Source organism: Pollicipes pollicipes, unplaced genomic scaffold (genome assembly GCF_011947565.3).
Source record: "Pollicipes pollicipes isolate AB1234 unplaced genomic scaffold, Ppol_2.1 Scaffold_5724;HRSCAF=6776_pilon_pilon_pilon, whole genome shotgun sequence".
Lineage (NCBI taxonomy): Eukaryota > Metazoa > Arthropoda > Thecostraca > Pollicipedomorpha > Pollicipedidae > Pollicipes > Pollicipes pollicipes.
In genome coordinates this window covers 29,986,244-30,012,369 of record NW_023596746.1, presented here as the reverse complement: position 1 = coordinate 30,012,369, position 26,126 = coordinate 29,986,244, and the positions used below count along the sequence as shown (strand labels likewise).

Below are 26,126 nucleotides of genomic sequence, written 5' to 3'. Positions count from 1 at the left end.
TCGAAACGGATGTGAGTAGTAAATTCAAAATTTAAAAAAAACCTGTCGATCACTCTCAATTCTTCTTTTTTTTTGACAGCGACCCATGGTTTTTCACGTCACCACTTCACATAAGTTACAAATCGGCGAGCACTCAAGGTTGAACAGAACAGTGAAATCCGTCGCCATTATGCAGTTAAGTCCAAGAAGCTCGGGGTTGTTCGCTTCTCTGGTTGTCTCATCATGCGACAACCAGAGAAGAATAATAGGTGTATATATATATATATATATATATATATATATATATATATATATATATATATGTGATATCTATATCTATATACACACATATATATATACATATATATTAGGCGTATATATCCCTGTCTTATATATATAAATATATATATATATAATATATGCATATATATATATATATATATATATATATATATATATAAGACAGGGAAGAAAAAAGCATTGTCGAGGCGTTCCTATTTGGCGTTTGTGACTATCATTTCCAGTTGTAACGGCCGTCAATTGGCTCTCAACCCAAGTTGTGAGGGTGCGATGACGTAATCAAACAAGGACTTATTGAGGAGCACGTTTCCTAAACAAAGAATTGTGTTGTCTACAGCAGTGTTTCCGCGTGAAAGTATACCAAGAGTTACAGTTGAGCTTAGTTCATCATAGTTGGTGTTTGCTTCAGTATCCTCAGATGTGGAACATTCCCTTAAACACAGCATGGCAGGGAGCGGAAATGCCAGAACTGTATTCTCGTAAAGGGAACCAAGCGAGAGCCACTGCTATGAAACGAAAACAGTGAAATAAATCTCGCTGAATCTGATAATTTATCGCAGCGGTTTGGTCTTTCATCGGGTGTAACAAGAACAAATCTATTTCGCCCCGAACGAGAAATGGGCAGCCTAAGGCGTTACAAACGCTGAGACATTGTGGACGTCCGTTAGCAAGATATCGCCAAAGATTTCTAGCGGATTTACTGGCCATTTTTCACTGTGACGCCCGAAGCGATCCGTGTTTGGGCTCGGGCATGGGCGTTGCAAGGAAAAAATAAAGGCATTTTCTTCAACCGAGGACTGAAAAAACGGGAGTGTTCGACAAAGCAGCATGCTATGCAAGGCCAGCGCTCCTGAGATGCGACAACGACGTAATGAACGTCTGCTTTTTTACAGGTGGGGCTGAGTGTTACCCGTGACAGGCACCTATGGCTAGCGGTGGCTCAAAAGAGCCACAGTTCAGCCTCAAGAACTTTTGATTTATTGCGTTTGAACGCCATATCATCCATTTCATTTCATGGTTAATGGTCGGCAGTGGAAGTCGTTTCAAATGATACCATCTAATGAAAAAGTGTCATCAAATCAACAAAATGACAACGGTCTTACCTTACAAAATGGTGGTTGAAAACTTTAATTGAAATGCGGTGCTCGGTTGCTGCTTTCCACTACACAGAGACTATTCAGCGTCATTGAATGTTCACCAGCAGAATCTGATCAATGTAACGTAGGAACTTGCCACGTAAATGTAAAACATTGTCACTCAGCCACAACCAGCGATGCGTCAAAAGAAACAGCAGTGGTTTGGTCCAATTTTGTTGATCCGACACTCATTAGTTCAACCTAAAGGATAGACATGGCTCAAATAACCATTCCAAAAAGTGGCACAATATAGCATCCCAATTCATCGCAACCGGGTTCTCCAGTCTCACGCCTTAAACCCCGCCTCGGTCAAAGCCCACTGGTCTAAGGCTGCTGGTCTGCCCAGCGGCTGTGCTGTGCTGTGCTGTGCTGCGCTATGCTGCGCTGCGTTGCGCCGAGCCGCTCTCGTGCCGCAGCCAGCCTGCGGCCGGTGCCCGTTCCCACCTGTCGTTTGGCCTGTCGTTTGACCTGTCGTTTGACCTGTCCCGCGAGCGGGTGAGGTCGATGGCCGACTTGGAGAAGTGGCGCAGTAGCGAGCCATGGAGCGAGCTGTGATCCGACGCCTTGTCAGGGTCTGCAACGACACAGCGGTACGCGGGTTAGCTGCAGGCCTCCGATGTCCTGCTCGGCGTTTGTTGCAAGGATGTGGTGTTCCGCTCGGTGAGATATCGCCTGTTTTACGGAATTGCGCAACGTGCGTCCGGCATGGCAAGAAGCTTCGGCCATCTCCAGCGACTTGGACGAACTCCTTTAGCGTCTGATGATCAACATGGCTAATATTATAGACGTCAGAATCTTGAGTGGGCTATACGCAGATGATGAAGAGCATCTATGCTGAATCTGTAGGTTATGCACCCTTTTATTGATGGCAAATTCCGAGAAAAAAAATGACTGTTGTACATACAATACGTCACCTTGTACGAACACCGACTACTCTGGACATATCAGCTGTGACCTTCAACAACAGCCCTTTTCAAGTGATCTTCATCCGGATTTGCCACCGAATATTACAGATTTTTTCGGCTGGGTATCGGTTGGTGCAGAACACCTCCACCCGGTCTGATAACCTGGTTGGAGAACAAAGTCGGCACAACGCCAATGGAGGGCTCAACACAAATTGCATGGCTCTTCAGCGAGATAAAAACGCATTCCTCGTCGCGACGATGCTGCCAAAGAAGTGCATTTAATTAGCCACCGGCGTCACCGAAACGCCGAACCGAACGCCCCTCCGCGCTCGTTACATCTGTCCCCTCAGAAAGACATTTGGGGACCGCGGCGAGCCGGCCGCGTTTTTGCAATCGACTGGCCGCCGCGCCGCCGGTCGCCGCCTGCGCGCCGTGAATGGGACCACGGGCGTCGCAGCCGACGGCCTTCCTGACTAATGGCCCGCGAGGGCGGCTTGAATGGCGCGCCGCCGCGCCGCAGACGAATATGACGCGCTGGTCACGCGCCACGGAATCAGCGTCTTTCACTCGCACTCCGGATCCTTGGTAAGAGCAGGCTTGGCATGTCCACCACGTAGCTCATAATGGAGCTGCAGGAAGCCAAAGAGACACCATTATTAGCGTTGTTATGAGCTTGCTCATAAAATTATACAATTGCTAAGGTATTGACATAAATTCATGAACTGTTGGACTATCAAAATCCTAAAATAAAACATGCTTGAAGCCGAAGGCAAGGCATGCCATGAATGACATTGACGTAGGTGATGCGCAATTCCCTCGCGTCAGAGCATATATGGCCATTATCTGGTAAAACTGGCGAGGCCCGGGTGTACAGTCGGAAAAAATCTCCTGCTATCTTAAGTGCACTTCCGCTGTCGAAATGTCATGACTATGGTCTTGTTATCTGTCTGGTAAGTGATGGTGCGTTCGGTCTCTGTGTATCGCAGCACAGTGTAGAGCCGTGGCTGATATCGTAAAAGCCTGCATGATAAGCTGATGTCTTCCTTGCACGGATGTTGATTACACGCATCGAACGAGCGCCAGAGGCAGGTAGCATCATGGAAAAAGCGTGTAACGAGAAGTGCACACCTAAAGGTGCTTAAATGGGGATTCAAGACGGCCCACTTCGCCGCATTGTTGTACCTTAGGTCCACGAACAGATCTGCCATTGACAAACTTGTTAATTGTCGACAAATATGGGGACAATAAGTTGCGAGCTTGGCACTCAAACGTGCAAGCAAAATTTATCGGGGCTCTCTTCTCTAAAATAATTTTTGGTGTGGTCATGTGGAAGATGAAAGAAGAAGAACGCACATCCTCTGTACACCGGCTTTTGCAATGGAAATTGTCAAGTTAATTTAAGCAAAGCTAAATGAAATGGCAATGTAAAATATTTAAATGACAATTAAAAAACATGTCATTTGGAACAAAATTGTGCCGGATAAGCGTCGAATACGTTCTCTCTATCCACCATACATAACAGTGACCCATGTTTATATGGTGACTAAATTTAATGCGTGTTTTTGAAGCTCATGAACGTGTTGACGGCAAGCACAAATGGGAACTGGTAGTTAGCACCAGCTTCTCATGAACGCAACAGCTGCGTGAGGTAGAAGGGATGTACCCCTCCCCCCTTGCTTACGAAAGTATATTTAGTGTATCTTTTACCACTTGGAGCTAGGGTGTAAATTTCTACCCAACTTTGCATTCACAAGTAGGGAGTTTTCACAATAGATGTGGCTATTGCTACCTTTTTTCTTTGCTCGCAGATTTTCGGCACAGTGAAGCTTCATGTCGGCAAAGTATGCACATTTGTATTGAGGTAAAGCAGGGCGTAAACGATTCCCAACTCACCATTTCAGAAAAAAAAATCACGGCCTTCTCCAAATGTGGTGAAAAAGATTTTCTGCTATCGAGAATGCCTTCATCACCACTCGTTGAAATGAGCACGCACTGTAAGTTAGCTGCACTTCCGGGGAACACTATCTCCAAGCCTCCGAGCAAAGAACTACGCTCACCTGTTTTATTTCGGACGCGCGGTTAACAAAACTCTCCTCACTGTCTGGTGTCAATGTCATGTGCAACGCGGGTTGACTGAAACAGCGTAGCTAGTTGACCTGGCTCACCAGTAGCCGTGCAACCATGCATCGGTACATATATGGTGACTCAGTGAGACCACCGACGCTGATTTCAACCGCCTCCGGGCGACACCGGCAGGAGCGGACTTTCGAAGAGGGTGCCGATGGTGAAGTGGTTAACGCGCTTGTGTTAGCCACTGCACGTCTGGGAAACTAGAAGTGCGGGGTTCGATTCCCCACGGTGCTTGCCCTTCCTGCTGGGGTAATAAGCAGGCGACGCCATGTGGCCTCAGCAGCTGAGTGCGTCGTAAAACCCCAATGCCCCCTCCCCCGAGACTTTCGAAGGTCCGCGATCGTCTTGGCTGAAGAGTACGTTCCAGACCCAGTAGCATTGCAACGCTCGTGCCTACGACAGTTATGCAGTGAAGCCCGTGCGATATCATTAGCGAGCGTTCTGTTCGATACGCAAGATTCCTTCGCATTAGAAGACGGTGACGTAAGAATCAAACTGTGCATTTAAAACTGAAATTTGCTGAACTTCAATATGAATAAGGTAGCAAATTTGATATCATTAATATCAAATATAAACTCATAAATTGCTTGAATCCGTGACTTCTAGGAAAGGTTTTCATTAAAAAATAGTGCCAGGCCTTTCGCCTCCCTCACTGCGGTGATGAGCCTTTTATCAGGTGGGACCTCCACGGTGGAAATCGATTATAAGTTCGGAGCCACATGGAGGGAAGGGCCTCTCATACGCCGACCTGTCCCAAGGGTGGGGTTGTTACTTGCATCGTAATGTAAAAGGTTGCCTTCTGATTCCTCCAGTTGTGTGCCAACCACTTCCGCAATGATTCTAGGGCTTTCTCCATGACTTCTACAAGTTCGTGCAAATCCCGTGGGCATCTTGCTACAAGTATCTGACAGTCATCGGCGTACTGTATAAGCTGCGCCGCACCAACGTGACGATTGCATTCGTTTTTAAGGCACTTGACAAACTGGGATCCATGCGCGGCCACCTCAGATAATGGGATGACCACCGCTATTCAAGTTTTAAGCTTCTATATCCTGTAAAAGACAATAAATGTGGGTAATCGTTTAGTCATGGATGTCACTCGCCGTAGAGTTTCAGGCATCCAGCAGCAATTAGTGGCGGCGCAAACTGGCTGAAATCCACTGCACGTATACTCATCCGACGCGTTCAGGGTTGCGGTACTTATCAGTCGAATGATTTGTGGGAAACCTGTACTTGCTCGAAATATCAAGGCATGTCGTGTAAAACGCGTCGTAAATTACTTGCAGGCCAGCTTATGTCGTATTTCAGGCGTTACGCAAACGGATGAGATCGGCTTCCTGACGTTGGCCGAATCAAAACGGCACATATGCTATGCGTTGACGATGCGCAATAACACTGCCATATGAGCTGGTAAACAGACCTCGAAGACATGAAGCATCACATCAACCACCACTAGTGTTCATTTATGCTATGGCACGTACTATACTACACGTACTACATGTGATACCACGCTATGCCACTCGAAAACAGACTGCAGGCAGGGGACCCGGGCAACACTCGTGCAAAGCGGTGGTCTCGTAAATCCATTGGAATCGCTGCCCACGTCATGTCGAACGTCTTCCTCTATGCAAGCGAAAAATTCGCTGGCTTGGTCTGCCAGTTCCTCCGGAGGCTCGTTGGCGATAGTGTCTTTACACCATCGATGCTACAGATAACGCGGAGCACTTTCCAGGGCCTTGCCGTCTCAGTACGTCATACCGGATGACTGCACGCTCCCGGCGACTCAGTTGCCTGCACCTCGCGTCAGTGTGACGAAAGGCATGACGTTGTACCGATAGCTCCTTAGGCGTCGCAACACAAGGGAGCGGTTGCGTTGGTTGGCTGGTTGAGGTCGGGTTGCGGAGCTGGACCTGGACCTCCACTCTGGGGCGTTTTGTCAAACCACGGATCGAAGATGGGCAGGAATGCACCGGTCATTGCTTGAAAAAGACGCCAGAACAGCACCCCAGTCGAAAGTGGCCGGATCTTCCAGGAGAATATCTATATCATTTCGGCGGTAGTTGTGTACATTTTGTTGGCTGCTGTTTCGTTACGTTTCCCGTTCAGAGCGCAGCAACTAGGTCATGGGCGCTACAGTGGCTTCCATTTTTATCACGCCTGCGGGACAGTCTTCACCAGGTGCTTGCTGTCGGGGTGCTGGCGTAGCACGCATGCATACAGCGGGCCTATCCCAATTCACCGAGCCGGGTAGTAACAGGACTGCTCCGACCACGGAAGCAAGCCCGTACCCTTGGGGTGAGCCATTGGACCGGGGATCTGTTAAAGGCAGGCCAACCCGCCACCGCATCGCCGCGGCCGCTCTTCGGCGCAGCGCTGATCCCGGGACGGCGCGACCACTCCCCAGCTGCTGACATCGCGTGGGTATGAACTGGTCAAGAAAAAACTGCCCGAAGTCAGCCCTGAACCAAGGACCTGCCGCCTACGATACATGCGTGTCAATGTAACAGGCGTGCGCATTACCCAACCATCACAACCATCCATCAAAAAAGGTATCGGACTGAAATTTACCGAATGTATGTGCGCGGCTGTTGTCTCTGCGATACATATTTTGATGCTTTAAAAGTTAGAAAATGAGCATTTTATTAATTTCTCCGCACAAAAATGAGCTTACCATATTACTGTTTTAGATATAACATGTTTAATTCAATGTTACACTTCTTAAATCTAATATCCTTTCGGTTGACATGTTATTATTGTACCGCGTGTAGTGCGAGACCCGCTTCAGTTGGCAGTTCGCTGTAAAATGTCAGGACTCCATGAGAAATGTGACCCCGCCGCGTAATCCGTACAAGCTGCCACTCGTCATAACGCGATTTTGAGCCTCCTGCATCTTGACTGAGACACTTTCCGCCTGGAACTGGGCTTTGAGCTAGACAGCTGAAATAAAATCATTATGGAACCTTAAGCTTTTCCACACATTCCTTATTTTGCAACGGCCAGAGCTGGTTGCAGCGCGACACAGTTCAAACGTATCCGTAACAAATAACTATAGCGCCAGGATTTCAAGCACTGCCTTCGACAGGAGAGTATCACGCCGATTTTGCGTGAACTAAAACAACCCAACGTAGACAACCTTGATACCGAGCCGAGCAAAATCGGACCATGATAAGCCCTCTTCTGCCTGATGTGCTTGCGTCAACTAGTCCGAAAGACCCCTGTCGTACGGTGCGAACGGGTCCGCCAGAGACCCGAGTTTCAGTGACATCACTGCGGCACCTGCCCCGTAACCGTACTGAGGACGTTCGTCGATTTTTTAGACTCCGTCACTGTCACTGCCAAGTGGAACGTGGGGCCGGGCGAAGTGCGAGGCGCTGGCCCTGTGTCGGAATTTCGGACGCAGACGAGGGTACGGTGGACAACAGCGCTAACATGAAGAAAACGATCGATTCGAGTCAGAAACTTTTTATCGCTGGTGTATTTCGTTCTGTGTATTTCCTACCGTACACATTCAATTTGCCGGTGTATGGCTGCAGCTGTTTGTATCTGTGGCGCTTCTTCTGTTTTTTTTTTCTTTCCGTGGGGGACATAGGAATACAAAATGATGATGATGATGTTGTATGCCCGGCCGTGAAAGCAGATGAAACTCCTGGGAAATATCCTCTGGCTGATCCTGAGAGCCCAGACTATCGACCGCCAGTTCCGGATCGGCTGAAGTAAGACGCCACTGACTACGTGCTGTGGTGGAGCTAAGCTGATGCATACCCATGGCGAACGAGTGGTGTGTTTGCGTGGTCGACGGGTTTGTTTCGCCGCGGTGGCTGTCGGTGCCTCCCCGGGAGCGCCGACAGCCCATCCATCCCAGCGCCGCTGTGTCCTGAGCCGATAACGTGACGCACTGAAGGTGGCCCCCGACTGCATGACCTCCACTGACAAACCTCAGGGACTGCTCAACCCACCTCTAGCTCTCGGCTGAGTCGGTAACTGAAGGTGGCCCCCGACTGCATGACCTCCATTCACAAACCTCAGGGTCTGCTCGACCCACCTCCAGCTCTCGGCCGGGCCGGTATATACATACATGTATATATATATATATATATATATATATATATATATATATATATATTTCATTTGCATTGTAAAAGGTCGAAACTAGCTCCACTCAACTTGGCAGGAAGTACTCCCCGTCTCAGAGGACCCCGCCAAGCTGGGAAACGGGGTCACAGAAATCATGAAAGAATATCTAAGTTTTCATCAAACCAGACATAACTTATTAATATACAGTGAAGGAAAAACAACTGGAGGCAAGTAGCAATTCTTTTACCCCAATCTGATGGACTCAGGGCACTTTTCATATGTCCGTGGCGCACGGAAAGCCAGATGTCGTTAAGAATGTTACACACTGGCGACTACATTGGGCGAAAAATATTTTTCTTGAAACATTTTCGTAAGTGTCATTTCGTATACTAATGAATGTCTTCAACTAGGAATCGAAAGAGGCTCGCTGGCCTGTATTCCAGTATGGCACACGAAGCCCTTTTGGCAGACTCCAGCGGCAGGCGGGCGTTAGGGCCTCCAGAGCCTCACGTATCAGCAATAAGACAGCTGGCACATGTTGAGAACCTCGGTCACTGCCATCGCGGGTGATTTCGCTTCCGAACGATCATTATTATCACAACTCTAACGTGGTTTCCATACCTTCCACCAGTGCGATTGCCACCCACTCAGGCGTTATTAACATCATAATCACGTGACGCCGGACCCCTGCAGACGTCACATAATTAAGGGTATGCATTCAGGGGTGCAATCAGGATTTTGCCCAGGAGGGAGCCAAGTCGGGTCATAAGGGCCCTTCCAGTCGAGGGGATCTGTCTTGTCGCTTACGGTCCCAGCTTTGGATATCGGGACACTTTAAGGCTTAGTTCCCTATGTTATGTTTCGGAAACCGGTTTTTGAGTTAAACCATATGTCATTTTGTGTCCTTGATATTAGTGCGAGTGCGCGGGAAAACGTTTATACCAGCTGAGATCCAATGCACAGTCAATTGCTCAAGGCTTATGGCCGTGGCTATTTACCTTTTACCAGACTATTTTTCCGAAATCATTCAGAAAAGCCCGCGATGCGACCGAGATCGATGAATTATATGGATCAGCTACTAATCAATCACACGAACCAAACGAAGAATGGAAAAAATAATACCAAACTGGATCCATGCAAAAAAGGCCGTAGACGACTGGCTTTCAGCATCGTGAGCTTGGAATCTGCAAACTGACAATAATCGACCGCCAGCGTACCAGGAGACACTGGTTACCGACGTTATCGGCGAAGAATTGGTGATATGGTCAAAACTCATCGTCTCAAGTTGTCACCACACTCACTTCAAGATTTGCCAATATAGCAGTGCTCGATAACGTCGCATAAAGGGAATGTTCCATACTTGAAGATAGTAAAGCACGCATCAGATATGATAGCATAAGCTCACTTATAACTTTGGTATGCTGTTAAATGGAAAAGATTGCCGCAGACAACATAAGTTCCTTGTTGAGTAAATGTGCTGCCCAGTACGTCATTGTTTGATTACGTCATCGTACCTTTCACAACCTTGATTAAGAGCCAATTGATGGCCGTTTTATCTCGAAATCGTGCTCACGAACGCCAGATATAAACGACTCGACAATTGCATCCTTATCGGCTTTGATCGCCAATGTAATGGCTATAGCCAATACCTATGGCTTATGGAATGACAAGACTTGAATGACGTTATTATGGCGTCACAGATGCCGGGTTGATCTTGAAATGGCCTCCCCGAAATAGTCTGTACGTCTTCGCGGGCGTGCGCCTCACAAATCAGAGTGCTTTAGGTCTTAAGATGGCCAGGGCTGTGAACTGTAGCGGAGTGATCTGCAAGATGGCTATTTCAGTTCAAAACTCCATACAAATGTGGAACACTCCCTTTAAGCAGTTCGTACTGGCATGATTAAAGTCGATTATTGTCAGCATAAGACCTCCAAACTCATTATACCGCACACACATTGACGAAAGACATGGGGAATGAGTAGAGGAGGAAGCTACCCTTTCTCTCCCCCCCCCCCCCCCCCATGCACACAGTACCATTCAGACTAGCACCATACCACGGCAATGAAAAATAGGCAAATTTGAAACCAATTGAAGATTGTTGGCGAGTGTATACTGCATGCAAATCATTTATATAGTTCAACGCGTCCCAATCGATATGCCCTTCTCAAAGTTTCGGTAAAACGGGGAATTAACCAAAAAGAAAGTCACTTTACGAATGCAGCGGCCTCTTTCCTCAAACACAGCTGCATGTTTGACATCGGCAACATTTTGCGATCCATTCACATATGATGAGTATAAGAAAGGCCGCTTATGTCTGACAACTTCTCCGTCACGACCCAAATGTATACGCGCACTTGGCCGTCAACGTCTGACCATCGCCAAAGACGTCGGCACTAATCTCCAACACGGTTCTACCTGGCAGATGGATGAGCGACGGACTGTTCTTGTGCTTGCTCCTCCACTTCCTCTTCATCTCCCGCGACGTGCTCACATCCCCACCGTTGCCCTCCCGTACCCGTCTCCGCGGCCTCGCCGCCCCCCACCGACAGGGCCAGCACAGTGCGTCCGGCGGCTATTCCAATCACAGGCACTCTCTATCTGTCTCTATCAGGCCGCCCTCTGAGAGGACCGGCGCCGGGCTCAGATGCGCTCGCAGCCGCCGGGATTGTGCTTATCTGCCGCCGCCGCGGTGGGCGCGTGGCGGCGGTCCTACCGCAGCATCTGGCTGCTCGCCAGCAGCGTGACACGCCGGACACTGCGGAGGTCACTGGTGCCGCTGAGTAGGCGGTGTGCGCTGGCCGACACTTCCGGAGCAGACAGTGGACCTCGCACTTGACCTGCGTGTTCTGACGAGACAGCGCGCCACGCTGAACTTTACACTCGCGTCGCTCGCACGCCGATTTGGCACTGGCGGACTTCAACGCGCCTTGTGCCAACGCGCCGGGTCTGAAAATCGTCGTTTTTCGCTGACGCCCGGTCTGATTAAATCTGCACCGTCACTCACTGCCGCACAGCTCCCCCCACGCGAGCGCCACGGTTTTCCCGCCCGTACCTGGCCCGCACTGTGCCGCGCGTCCTCCTCCGACCCTCAACTGGCCCGTGCAGTCCCTTCCGCCGAGACACCGATCTCCGGACACTTGCCGGCGGCCAACTGTCGGCACCGTCGTCGTCTGCCGGGCGGCGCGTCGACGCCGACGACGAATCGGCGTCGACGGCGGGACCGCGTGGCGACGCAGCGATTCCACAGTCGCCGGGGCGCAGTCACGGACCGGTGACCAGAGGCCGGCAGCGAGCGCGGCCGAGCGACACGACGCGGCGGCCCCCTCAGCCGACAGGACGCGGTCACACTCTGGCACCGCGCGCGCCGCACGACAGACCCGCCGGCCGGGGCGCGCCGACCCGACGCCGCTAGTCGCAATAGTCGCCAGTGCGTACAATAGCCGTCGTCGTCCGCGAACAGGCGTAATGAGCTGCGTTCACAACTGTGATCGCGTGCACGGCTAATGAGGGTACACACGAGGTGTCGGTCGTTCTATCGTCCGAAAGACGATGCGCTGAGGCCTCGCTGCCGCGGCTGCGCCTCTTCCCCTCCCCTCCCCCTCCTCTGTCGTGCCCCGCGCCGGCGGACCGGTCGCCGGGGGCGGTGCGGTGCCGTCGTGCCGACCGTGTTGCGTCGGCACGTGCTGACGGCACACACTTGTCTGGTCACGGCCCGACCGCCGTATCGACCGACAAACGCCACTCAGTGGGGCGTGTGACGGCGCCGAGGCCGGCGGCGAGGCCCGGTGCCCGGCCCGAGTGCGGGGTCGCGCCGGCGCGGCACCGGCCACGCCGCGGCCTCGTCACACGTCACGCCGTACACCGCGCCCGCGTCTTGCACTGAAGCTAACCGTAGCGTGACTTCCGTCAACGCAACGCTGATGGTGGGCGGTGAGACGAAGGTGTCGCCGGGAAATGCATCGCCAGACGTGATTGCCGGCGTGGTTTCAGATGTTCTGGCGTGATCACTACCCTCACATATGCAGGTGCTCGGATAACACCAAACACCGCCCGACATGTTGAGCAGTGAATGGGCCACCTGGATAGCGTGAAGCCGAAACATGGAGTGCATGCGAGACGAGGTCTATTGATACACCCACTCGGCATGAGGCACGCGTCGCTCATGCACAACACCCCGAAACGTCTGCATTCCCCCACGCTCCGCACGAGATATCCCATGTCCCGACGTCCGTTCGCGTGTGCCCTCGATCCACTGTCCACGGCCGGCCACCGCTGTCCCCCAGGCCTTGTTGGGCGCACCGTGCACGTGTGAGGGCCGCCATTGTCCTGCGACCGCGCGCTGGAACCGCGTATCGAGCTGCCGCCTATCGAACTGTGTGCGGACGCCCGCAGAGAGGCACTCCTAGACAAACGGGCAGACGCGCGGCGGCTACCAATGTGCCGGCGCCCGCAGAGAGGCACTCCTAGACAAACGGGCAGACGCACGGCGGCTACCAATGTGCCGGCGCCCGCAGAGAGGCACTCCTGGGCAAACGGGCACACGCACGGCGGCTACCAATGTGCCGGCGCCCGCAGAGAGGCACTCCTAGACAAACGGGCAGACGCACGGCGGCTACCAATGTGCCGGCGCCCGCAGAGAGGCACTCCTGGGCAAAAAGGAACACGCACGATGGCTACCGATGTGCTGGCGCCCGCAGAGAGATGCTCCTGGACAAACGGGCACACGCACGGCGGCTACCAATGTGCCGGCGCCCGCAGAGAGGCACTCCTAGACAAACGGGCAGACGCACGGCGGCTACCAATGTGCCGGCGCCCGCAGAGAGATGCTCCTGGACAAACGGGCACACGCACGCCGGCTACCGATGTGTTGGCGCCCGCAGAGAGGCACTCCTGGACAAACAGTAACACGCACGATGGCTGCCGATGTGTTGGCGCCCGCAGAGAGGCGCTCCTGGACAAACAGGCACACGCACGACGGCTACCGACGTGCTGGGCGGACGCACGGACGGACGGGCGGACGGGTGGACGGGCGGACGCACGATGGCTACCGATGTGTTGGCGCCCGCAGAGAGACTCTCCTGGACAAACGGGCGGACGCACGACGGCTATCGATGTCCGAAGACCCTCCCCTTCCCCAGGGCTCATCCTCCCCTTCCCCATTGAGGTCATCATTCGCGATTAATCAATGACCAATTAAGGATGGGCCTAGGCATAAGCCAGCTATAAACACCAATGGACAGTTAAGAGGTCGGGTCATGCAAAGACAATTCTGATGCATGTTCGTTAAACTAACAACTAAGGAACTCATTTGTTACAATGACACTTTTAAACTCTCAAAAGGACTGGCCCCATCACCAACGTAACTTTGACGCGACTTTTTCCAGTTTGTGCAGAAAATTTAGATTCCATGATTTAGCTTTTCAATCCTGGTAAGTCCTAATAAATAAATGTCACCATTTTTGCAATTTCGCTATGGCAGTGCCGATGTGGACAAAAACGCAAGCACAATGAAAATAGCGCTCTCTTACTTGTCTCCTATTGTGACAATACTTAAACCAAAACCTGGCAGAATGATATCGCGCAAAGCGGAAACCCCTGGTAAAAGAAACATGTAAGCTTATTCGGTCAGGATGCCAAAACGACATATATCTTGAAACCAAAAGCAATTTTTCCGTAGGCCTTATCGCTTTAAACAGAAAAGTAGTCCTTGGTACACGCACGTGATATGACCATATAAAGGAATCGGCGAAATATATGAACACATCGTATATAGCAAATGACAGAGGTGATCCTATCAAGCTGGATGTCGGAACACATACAATATCACTAGCGTGTGCAGATGCGAGAGCTACCTTTGAAGAGGATGCGCGTATAGTGTTTGGTTCATGAAGTCCACAGCGCTGTAAATGCCAAGTCAAGCACTTCTAGCGTTCTGTGTGCGATGTTGTGCTGTTAATCGTATCCCCAGAGCGCGTGTGCACGCGTCACACAATGTCGGGTTTCTGAGGTCGAGGGAGACAGTACCCCTTCGTTCGATAAGTCGCGGAAGACGCGTGCCCACATATCCCGCGATGTCGCTGCCCCTACACTGAGGGTGTTTGGATAATGGGGCGCTTCGGCCTCAGTGGTCATTTTTCAGGCAACCGCAGTCTACTTACGACATTTCGAATGAGAAGGCGGCAGATTTACAGAGCCAATCATCCGTCCTTCGGGACTCACGTCCAGCAACACTTTTTGTGCTTGTGGGTATGAGCAGTAACATTTGGGCACCAGATCAGTGCCATTTTCAAAGCCACTTATCTCACCCGGAAATCTTTATCTGACTTGATATGGCAATTATGGGTACAATGGCAGTTCACGTCAAACGTACAGCAATGGGCGGAGTCGGCATGTAATGCAATGCAGAAAACGTTTGCACGCAGGCTCAGTATAAAACGAGACACCCTAGCTGGCACGGCAGCAGAGTTCTAAACTGAGGCCATCTTCTAGCCAAAATACGATCTGCCAATGGATTACGAAGTTGCACGCCTGCCAAAAGAGCTTGGTAGAATCTGATTCCATCGGGCTGGGTCGTTCATTCAAACGCAAAGCTCCTGTCGTTTGGTGAATTGGTTGCGAGCCGTTTCCCGCCCCGCTCGCAACCGCACATATTTTGTTTCCGCCATCATTGGCACAATGCCGTTGATGAACGGATATGTGTATGCAATGCCTGAATTTTCTAGCGCTGCGCACGCTGCCTCAACAGTTACATACTTGGGCTTCATTCCGTGAACCTAAAGCCATATGCGCGAACCAGCGATGCACGGTTTGCATGATACATGAGATACGGGGGTTGCATATTTGCGGAGCCAGCGTTGTATTAGAGGACGGAGCGGCTCCCAAACTCTGGGCCCGGGTTTCAGGAGTTAAAGCATGCCTCATCGCCCTCGCTAAGTCCGTAAAGCCGACTAAGCTCTCAAAGTTACGATTTATGTCAAGTGACTGAAGCATCCTAGCGACCAAGTTTTTTCATAACGTCCAAGTCTAAGACTCAGTCATGCAGTTTGGAGACCTCCCGAAGTTATTCTTTAGGGTATTCAAACATTTCGTCATTATCAAAATAAAGGTCGAAGTTCAGGTCGAAAGACAGAAAATGCCAGAGCAAACAATCTGCGGGACACACTGTTAGCCCAGTTTGAAGAAATAATATATAGGTTTTCGCCCTTGCTAACCTCTGTTAAGACAAGCAGACTGATAAAGGTGACAAAGGTTTCAGCCGGCGTGAAAAAAAAAACAGGCATCGCTACAGCGCCACCTATAATGGTGTACGTAGTGTCACCTACATAGTTGTGTAATGGTCTGTCCTGAAATTGACCTTGAATATTGGCCTTGAGGGCAAAAGGGCCGTCGTGTTTCTAGATACCTAGAAACGTTAACCTGAGGACGAAATCTGGTCGGCGTTTAATGAAAACACGACGAGACTTCAAGACATACACATTGCTAGAAGCCGAAGTTACATCCAAACTACACAACAACTAACAACCATTGCCACAAGACAAACACCAGCCGACAAATAGGCAGCAATGGGCAGAGCCAACTCCACGAAGTTCAGACATTGACTGCCGCCTCCACAGCACTCGTCTGTAATCCACTATTCCACATATATAGCCATATCGCCCGCCAGGAACCGTTACCAGGGCTCGCTGAGGAGGCAAGCATTTTGGATGCACGAAGTCTCTCTTCGAAGTCAATGTGGCGGTCGCGGCATTCTGGTGCCGTGTCTCAGATGCGCTGGGATGGACACTTTAGATGCCTCGAGCAGTGCAGCCCTTTTGTTAATGTCAGACCAGTTTCCGAGATGAATGTTGGATGTGGTGCGTTATGAGCAGACGCAAACCCCAGGATGGTCACAAATTGTTGGCATACGTCTGCCCTCTCTGCCAGCGCGCGGCAAACGACCAGCAGCGCGGTCGTCTGGGGTGTAATGTGGGGTCACGTGTCAGTGGGCGGCGCTGGGCCGGCATTCATGGTTTGACAGGCCGGATCACTGAGTATTCTGTAGCGGAGCCTGGCCGGAACAGAGGCTTGCTATCACTCTGCTTACTGCGAGTAAGGCCGAAGGAGCTTTCTTGAACAATGGGAAAACTGTGAGCTTCATCGATCTGACCCGTCCAATCCAGCTCATCAGCGCAGCTCATCCCAGTCAAGCCAAGCCAAGCCAAGCAAGCCAAGCCAAGCCAAGCATAACCCAACCGATCGGAGGATAACGCTCCTTTCAATCGAACGGAGGCCATTGGCACAGATACCAACTGATGCAATGACAAGCTTTCCAAATGCTACGAGCCAAGTTGCCGTAATATCCTGGTGGAGATCGGGACAAAGGAAATAAGCTATTTGACGAGTTAGCATTGGATGCAGGCACCTTCATCACCTACCTTGAGTTTGACCAAAAAACACTTCACTTTGTACGATGCGTGTCAGATTTTGATACGGCGTGATATATTGTTCTGCAGTATATGGCCATAGCCGTCGAGGTACCTTAAGCCGGGCCATCGTATTTTCATTTTCCTCGGTCATTGCGTGGTGAGTATTTGTGGCATATATGACATTGTGTGTATTTGTGTGCGATAATGATGTTAGTTATTGTTATATAATAATAATAATGAGTTTATGGTTGTGGCATGCAATGTAAGAATTTGATTTCTGTGTTTAAAATGTGCTCGAAAAATGCAAGGACTTTAACGCATGGGTAACTAAACTCATGAGGCTCTCACCCCACCATCTTGAATGCGTTACTGACTTATTCTTATCATGTCCCGATGTTTCTCCCTGCAGCCACTGTCTTCACACCCTACCCTGTCCGCTGTCATTCAAAGCCAGCTCGTCTGGTGGCGTGATTACGAGGGTGCGAGACGGGGCCCTGGGGATGCGCCGTGCACCCAGTAGTTAAAGAGGAGGAGGAGGCTCACAGAAAAGTTGAGCGTTCACAATCTTTCGCTGTTGACATTCGCGTCTTCACTTTTTTGTCTATGCAATGTAAGCAGGGATTCGAAAATGTTCCAGCCATCTCCTTTGCCTGGCTTAAAAAGCAGCGGATTATTTCCATGAGCATTGTCAAGTTGATACACCGGCCCGGTAAATCCCGCCTCATCGAGCACCTCTAGTAAATAGACACTAGGTACAGTGCAGCTGTGTCAAGCCTGTATTTGTGCTGATCAGGAACTACACGTCGTAAATTGCACCCGTTCAATCACCGAGTTTGCAATCGCCGAGCATTGGAGCATGTCTAAAAAACAAGGACTTATCATTAAGGACTTAAGAAACACCCATGTCCGCCTGACGTTAGCTTCGCAAATTTCGGAGCAAAGGACGTTAATAATTGTTCGCTTTAAGAGCCTGCATTCACATAACTAGCCGTGCGGTAGCCCAGCACTGGTGGAAGCTTGGCACTTCTAAGTTGTTGGCTGGGGCGGGGATTGTAATCTGAGTATCCCCCAGATGTTGTGTCTTTGAGAAAGCATTGGTGATTTGGACCTCGTGACACAAACACGCATCTAAAGAGTTTGATGATATTTCATTAATTTTTATGGGACTTTTATGTCACACGTGACTTTTAACGGAGCTGATCGGCTTGCGGCCCGCTGGTATATCATCTTGCTTACTGCGGTCAGATGGTGTCCAAAGTGCTTTTCCATTTCACATTCATAGATTTGCGTTATATGTACGCTCTACTCATGTCCAGGCCAATTCCGGAGACATGACCCAGCTCGAAGTTCTCTGACAGTCTTGGAAACCCTCTTGTAAGGTCGAGGGTCCTGGTTGGGCCTCAGGGGCATCTCATCGGTTCTGGAGGCCCTTCTTTACGGGACAGATGCTTAGAGCCATGCGATGTGTAGAATCACAGTCAAATCACTTGAGGTATCAATATCACGTAAATGAAATCACGTTAAGTCAAGTACGGGTTTTTGTTAACAGTTCCCTCACTCAAACCCTTCTGTCCTTCGCTGGTCTCATCGGGACCCTTCTATCCCTTGCTGGTCTCATCGGGACCCTTCTGTTCTTCGCTGGCCTCATCAAAACCCTTCAATGGATAGTGCGGAGATTCTGATTAGTGTTGTCCAACCGAACCACTGACCACTAGCCTGTGGTTCGTATGATTAAGAACGATATTAAATTTGTCTTGCATGGACTGTTTGAAAGAATCTATTGAAATCCTTGAAGTGGTGGCTGGATATTGAGGTAAGGAGTTTGTCCTTGATGATCCATATATTCCATACCACTAGGTGTTTTGAGTGGTTGCAAAGCGAAGATTGAATAGTTCATGTTCAAGATAAATTAGTTGTTGTTCAGCATTTCACGCCTGTATTTCTGCATTCTGTGGTAATACGCGCGGTTTCATAGGCTTTTACAGCTTCTTGGTAGTAACGTAAGGGTGGCCGGATGTTATTGGTCGTACTTTTGTTCAACTATTTTTGGTAGACCATAGATTACGTTGAAGCGTGGGCCACTCCGCAATGACGAGTAAAGTTTGTCAAGAGTTTCAATGGGGTAAAAGTTAGACGAGGGATATCCAGATTGGAGTTTCTGATTGCAAGTTGGTACAAGAGCGACGCCTAGTTTCTGATGACATTTCATCATAAATGGCCGGCTCTTTCGAGCGAGCCCATGACCTGCGGTGGGTAGAAGCGGCCGCGTTAAAGGTCAGTTGACGTCAAAGAGCGAGACAGACCATGCCGAGCCCTGCGGCACGTTAAACTTTTGCCACCAACTTCTGCCGTTAACCTGAAAGTGAACAATTTGATGGTAGGTGTCGGGGCCCACACAACAAGCAGTGGTTAGCGGGAGCTCGGGTCCCAGAAATCCATCCGCTGAAAAGGGTGCGGATTAGATATATTTTAAGATGGCATTGGTGTGTCGGCGAGTGATCATCACGATGTTTGCTTACAGATATTCGAAAGGTGACGTCTATGCAGGTAGCAGATTGCTGTAAATGGTTCCTTTGCTCATCACTATCGGTGATGGTCGTTACGCAGAGCGCGTTCGCTGATTGCCTTCACTTGTCTCTCAGCAGCGGCGTCCGTGATTTGGCAGCTCTTACGAAGTATTCTGCTGCTGTCTTGCTTTCGTCTGGCGGCCACTCAAAAACTAGCTTCGGCAATCAAGAAGTTCTGGAAAAAGCTGTTGTTAACAAATGAAAGGTCAAGTTACAGTCTGATAAAATGAAGTTTTATCTTTAACTGCCTACAGATAGATGGACGGCGCATAATACATTTTGGCGAAGATTCGGTATCGGCACTTCTGAGCATGCCGATACTTTTAACAAATAGGGACTAGACAAATAGGGCTTTCACGACGCTCAAGTTTTTAATCAAGCTGATAATGGAAATGCTTCTAAGCCTCCCAGAGAACATCACACATCTTGTGTCGAAATGTTCTCGTCACCTTCGAAAGACTTCCGGAGGAAACCTGCCATCAACATACGCATGGACTAGCGTATACGGCTGCTCGACAAATGTTATGGGCTCAAAAATGTTAGTTACCAGTAACAGGTAACAGGTAACCAGGTAACAGGTACAGGTAACAGGTAACCAGGAGTGTCTCATCTTCAGTCTTAGCGACGCAAAAAACGGTACGGTAACACTAGAAAACATAATATCAAGTCGCGGTGCTCCCAGCTAAGAAGTAGAAACGAATTTAAAAGCAGACGAAGGGTTCGTGCAACCGGCAGGACATGTGTTATGCAACAGACAATGGATAAATCATGCAAGAGAAGGCGTAAATAAGTCATAGCCAAAGTCAGCTAATGACAGTCCGCAAGAAACACCTACTTAAGACTACAAGCACTCATTTACAGTGATGGCAGAGATTATCAGTCACACAAGTCGGAGGGGCAATTACGTGGTCAATGTATGCTGGGTCTTGAGCTAGACCTCCAGGGAGTCAGTTCAGCTAAGCGGAGCTTGTTACGAAGTGTACTCTCGGGGCCAGCACTATGAATTCGGGTATCCGTGTAAAAGCATGTATATTTTAGTGATTATGGAGCATGAAAGAGGTTAAATGTGGAGTAAGTTCCACAACTGCAGGGCGAAAAGCAAACAGTCATTTCAATAGCTTCCGATAAGTCGGTTACGTCGAGATGTGTTGACGGACGCTTGCTTGTTTCAACTGCATCGTGAGATTCCCTCCGGGGGTGGGATCTGCAAGTGCTGCAACTGATGCCTGAACGTTTTGCTGTTCGTGTAAAGAGAAGCGGGCGATATTGTCGATGAGCATTACAAAAAGGAGGCGAGAGTGATGGTGGAGCAGCTGTTAGACCCATCTTTGCTGCCACCAGTGAAAAGCTTTATTTTTCAAAAGGAAATTTAGTTCCAGCATATGGACTAGATGGATTTTTGTATTCAGAGCCACCCTAAGCAAAGCTCGTTGCGTGAGACCTGACCCCCACCATCCGATCACGAAATTCCACTTCAACGGCATAATCATATCGCGGGAGTTCAACGTCCCACAATGCTCGGCACGGTCCGCCCTGACCTTTCACCTCATCTGACCTTACTATTCTTGTTCAGTTACCGTCAGATAGCTGCATAGATCATGCGACTGTAAGTGGTTGACAAGAGGTCAAGAACGGCGCGCCGGACACGTGCCGTTTGGGATCATGAGTTAGGAGTTCTCCAGCCTGATAGTAACCGAACTTCGGCATACCAACGGGTACTGGTTTAATGGGTGTTACCTGGCAAATGAGCAAACCACAATCAGGTCAAGCAAGGGCTTGTTTGCGCATTTACTTGCTTATTTTGTTTGAGGGGATCGATCATGAGCTCTGCTGGGGTAATAAGGGACGGTCACGTGTGTAAAGAATTGCACTTGACTCGATCTCGTCATTACAGGCGAGGTATTACACCGAGTGCAAACATCATCCAACCGTAATGTGTGTAGCTTTGGCAGCCCGACCCGACCCGGCCAGTCAAGGTTTTAGCGGGTTTGCATCTTTGCAACCGCGTTCGCCTCGCTGTGCGGTTACGGCGCCGAATGGCACGATTTTTACCATCTGTGCAGGAACACTTTTGAGGCATTGGCATGCAAGCTGTTTGATCAGGCGTGGCTCCATAGCAGCATTGCAACATGATTTCACCGTCCACATTTGATTAACGCGGAAATGTAACATTTTCGAATCACAAACCACATGATGAGCACGGGTCATAACCATTCTCCAACCTCGACGGCCCGGCGTGATGGCGGCGCGAGGCCAATACGTCATGAAGCAGGAGGGCACGGACCATCGTATCCGCGGTGTGGACCGGTGGCTGCGGCTGGCCGGGCGCTCTTGGGCTCTAACAGCGGATTCGACCGCTTTGGTCAGGATCGGTGTCAGGTCTAGACAGCTGAACGACAAGAAGACGTCAAACCAACTGCAGGGTGTAAGCAGATGTCCACCGTATACGTGTGTTCCATTTGAGTCGCAAATCGACTAGGCCGGATCCAAACGCTTGGAGGCACGTAATGTGCAAGGTTGGGAGGCAATGTACAAGGTTGACAAAGCCCATTTTAGCACAGTTCCTGAGCTCGAACATCGACCTGCTATATAACATCGTGTGTCGACGTAATCCTGGTCTTGGTGGGTTCTGAAGGGAGTTTCGAACGAGACAGACCTGGTACCACTCCTCGGGCAGTGGAAGGGTTTGATGTTTTTCGGTTCATGACTTGGTTTGAAAGATGTCTCACACTCATCTTACTTTTCTTACTTATCACTCACTCACCCTGTGTAGACTTGGCGATGGTCTAAAAGGTTTCCCAGATATTCATATTCAACGCATGATTACCTTCATGCTGGGCTGGGAACGACCCCCACAACAAAATGGTCCGATAACAACAAGCATTACAGCCAAGCAGGAGTGCATTCATGGACTACCGAATGCCCATGCGTATCGCATTGTATTGCCCCTCGCTTCTTTTCGTCTCCCCGTTGCTGCCTTTTATGTTAAACCATTGTCATGTAGCAATGTATTTTTTCATTCGACGGTCGTGACCAAAAATTGGCTCATTTGAACTTTTGCTTGGATTGTAACAAAACGAATGGAAAAACTTCGCCCAGAAACAGGCGAAAAATACGAAAGAGGACCGATATGAAGTGAATGTGTCACGATTACGAGTGATGATCACAAGACCGACCGATGCCGGTTCTACGTCACTAGAGCCCACACATTCATCCCTCTACCTCACGAAGCATGATCGCCCTAGTCTGATCAAAGATCATGGCAGCAAACAAGGGAGACGTTGGTGCCACAACGGACGACCCCATTCTACAACCATATCGGGTTATTCGCTACGAAACATTCCACATTCGAGCCGTCATAGCCGACAAGCTCTTTCTCTTGAAATACGATGGCTTGGCCAGATTAAAAATCGCCAAAACATTCCGACGAGATAGCTTGAAATTCAACAGCACCTTTCTGTTCCGAATGCGAGCTATGGTGTCTGTCGCCATAGAACTACCCCGTTTGAAACGTTATTGTAGTCATCGTCGGAGTGAGCTAATCCAACGATGCTTCTTCTACGGTAAACCAAATAGGTTATGAAGGATTGCATATTTTACCAGGAAAAAATTTAGAGCAGAAATTCTTGAAGCCGTCACATAATTGTCCATCTTAGCATGACCAATGCTCCAGAATACTTCTCCACACGGCGCATGCCAGCACGTCTCATTTCAGTAGTACCGAATATTGAGAGATCATTAATTTTCTCGAATGTTCTCCAGCACTACCAATGGGGTGCCGTTGCCACCGTCCCCGGTGATGTTATTGATTTTCGAAAATTTATGGGGTCATTATTTTGAATGACGCAACCTGCCACTAATTATAACACCCGTCATCGCGGTCTTTCGAAATGGGTATCACCGCCCCTGCCGGTAAGGTGGTCGACAAGCAAGTCCAGTTAACATGAATTTAGAATGGGACCAAATTAATCGGACAGCCAGAATGACCGCTACCATCACCAAAATCCGTCCGTCCGTCAGTCGTCCGTCCCGATGGCTCAGTTGGTTAGAGCGTCTGGGTTCCGATACATCCAGCCGCGTCGGAGTGGGCTCGAGTCGCCTTGAAAGGAATGTTTCACGTTTCAAGATGTTGAAGTAAGCATCACATATGGTCATACAAGCTCACTTATAGCTATTGGTCCACTTTTTAAGTGGGAAAGACTGCTCTAGCCAGCACAATTCTCTATTAAGTAAGCATGCACCTCAATACGTCATGGTTTGATTACGCCATCGTCCATTGCTCAACATCGATTAAGAGTCAGTTGACGGCCGTTGTATCTGAAATATTCTCCCGATATACCCTTCCCCATTTTCGGGGGCGTGTAGCTCAGAAACTAGTGGGTCTGAGGTCTTAAGGAGGGCAGGATTGTGAAAAGCGCCGAAAGGTCTTCAAGATGACTATTTTAGTTCAAACCCCATATAAATATGGAACGCTCCTTTGAGCGCTCGCTGTTTGCCCTTGACAGGTATGGCCTGCAGCCGGCGGCAGCGCTCGCGATAAAGGTCAGATGATGTCAGAAGGCATGAGGGACCGTGCCGAGCATTACGGCACGTTAAGATTTCGCCACTAAATTCTCCCTTTCATATGGAATTGCGCAATCAAATGGTAGCGATCAGAGCTCACACCGCAAGCGCTACTTAACGTGAGCTCTGATCCCAGGAAGGTCTAAGGTCCGGATCAGGCAATCAAAATGCCTGGATTAAATCTTTAAAAAACACACCCTGATCACCACCTGAATCAGCAAGCCGAAATGGCCAGTTCATCACCAGAACGGCTGGTACATCACCAATAGGGCCCGTTCAAATCTGGCATGAAAGCCAACCAGACATCCGGGCTAAAGTGTCCGATTACAGGCGGAGGGCATGATCAATCACCAAAAAGAGTCACATCGTAACCAAAAGCACAGCTCGTCGCCCCCGTAGCTTAACTATTGACCATAACAACTCCCGGGCGATCTCAACCCACCCGTGGTGGTATCGGGTTTCAAGTCGTGTACGCGCTCGCAGGGCCACAGCCAGGATAATCAAGCTAGAGAGGGAGCGCTCGCTATTTGACTTCTAACTTGGATGGCCTGCGACCGGTGGCAGCGGTTGTTCAATGTCATGGAGGTCAAGCGGCAGAGGGAGTGTGTCAAGCACTGCGAGGACACTAAACTTTTCCCATAAAGTTCTGCCGCAGAACTGGAACTTCGCGATAGGAAGATGGAGTCAGAGTACACGCAGCAATCCTGCTTTGTCTAAGCTCTGACCTCAAAATCATCGAATTAAAAATGGATTTAAAGAAAATGTATGCAGTTTACAAGCCTGTTATCCGCCGACCAGCGCCTTCGCCGTTTCGTTATTGCTTATTGTCCTACAGCGCTAGCGCTCGATACCGCTGTGACGGCGGCGACAGCCGCCCCTGCCGACGGAGGCCGTCACCAATAACGGACAGCTGTCGCGCCTGCATCCACGCGAGAAAAACAAGACACAATTAGTGCGCACTTTCGCTCGCGCTTGATCCTCAGCCTCGAAAGACCATAACCGCTAATCTCAAATCCTCCAAGAAGACAGGACGCCGCCGTCGCCGCGAGCTGCGAAGACGTCTCCTCCACCTCCACGGCCAGCTGACTGCTCGCCACGCTCACCTTTGCTATCCATGGCGTCGCGTCGCAGCCATGCCTGGGTGTCGCACGTGGGCGGACGGGGGCGAGCGGCCGCCACCCGCGCCAACCGCTCTCCGCTATGCCACCGACAGCGACGGTGGGTGGCACCGACTCGGGGATATTGATCCCGGCCCGGTCCGACGAGTCGGGCGGCACGGCGAGGCCCCGGCCCACTGGGACCGCCGCCCAGCGGACCAGGTCACCGGCCCGGGTCACGGGGTCCGTGTCGGGTCGCTTACCCGGTTGCATGGTCGCGAGACTCATAATATATATGTCAGTATACATTTCTGTCTGTGGGCAGCCGTCGAAAGGGACAATGGTCCATTTCGAGCTATGTGATGTCCATTGCGACAGGCTGAAGGATTCGGTTATTGGCCGAGAGAGCGGTCACCGGGTGAGCAGCTCAACAGGCTACCCAGGGCATTCCGGTGCCGTTGCGCGTGCTTGAGCCCCATTGTATTCGCATGCCCGCAGACTAGACGTCGATTTCCAGATGGCAAGCAATGCCGCACAGTGGAATTACGCCGATAAGCATTATTACCCCCGTCATCCAGGCCGCACGACGAAGACACCGTGTAATGAAACGGCTTCCGGTCATGCCCGCCTTCACAGTGGCATGAAAGGAGCTGCGCTGGTCGATGTCGCAATTGGCACCAGCACGGCAAGGAATAATAAGCCCGGTGGTGGGGATGGGGAGGGGACCAGCGCCTCAGCACCGCCCCATCGACCTCACGTCATTTGTGATTCCAGCGGCGACTGGAGTGAGGAACTCGTGGAAGTTAGGGCAACGCTGAACTGAATTCGGCAGACGGAAAAACAAGTTGGCAACCTTTGGCCAGATGGCGATTGGGCCAACTAGCCCTTCGCAAGTAGTGGCACCTTGAGTGAAATGTCTGGCATTTTTATGAACGCCCTTTACAGTTCGGAAGTCGTAAAACTGGCGACT

At 50.2% G+C, this 26,126-nt stretch overlaps 1 protein-coding gene across 3 annotated transcripts in view; it reads right to left on the bottom strand.

Annotated features, from left to right (window-relative positions):
- The window catches only part of Mctp (multiple C2 domain and transmembrane region protein), a 75,216-nt gene extending 49,988 nt beyond the window's left edge, over positions 1-25,228 (bottom strand). Inside the window, exons 1-2 of one of the 3 annotated variants that reach the window (XM_037225979.1) lie at positions 25,163-25,228; positions 1,860-1,989 (exon numbers count right to left, since the gene is read on the bottom strand). In XM_037225979.1, coding sequence (XP_037081874.1) covers positions 1,860-1,989; positions 25,163-25,175 — 143 coding nt within the window. In that variant the 5' untranslated portion in view covers positions 25,176-25,228. Of the gene's footprint in view, positions 1-1,859; positions 1,990-10,939; positions 11,066-25,162 lie in introns of those variants that run through there. The other 2 variants (XM_037225977.1, XM_037225978.1) reach the window with 2 other exon arrangements.
- Positions 25,229-26,126: the final 898 nt, after the last annotated feature.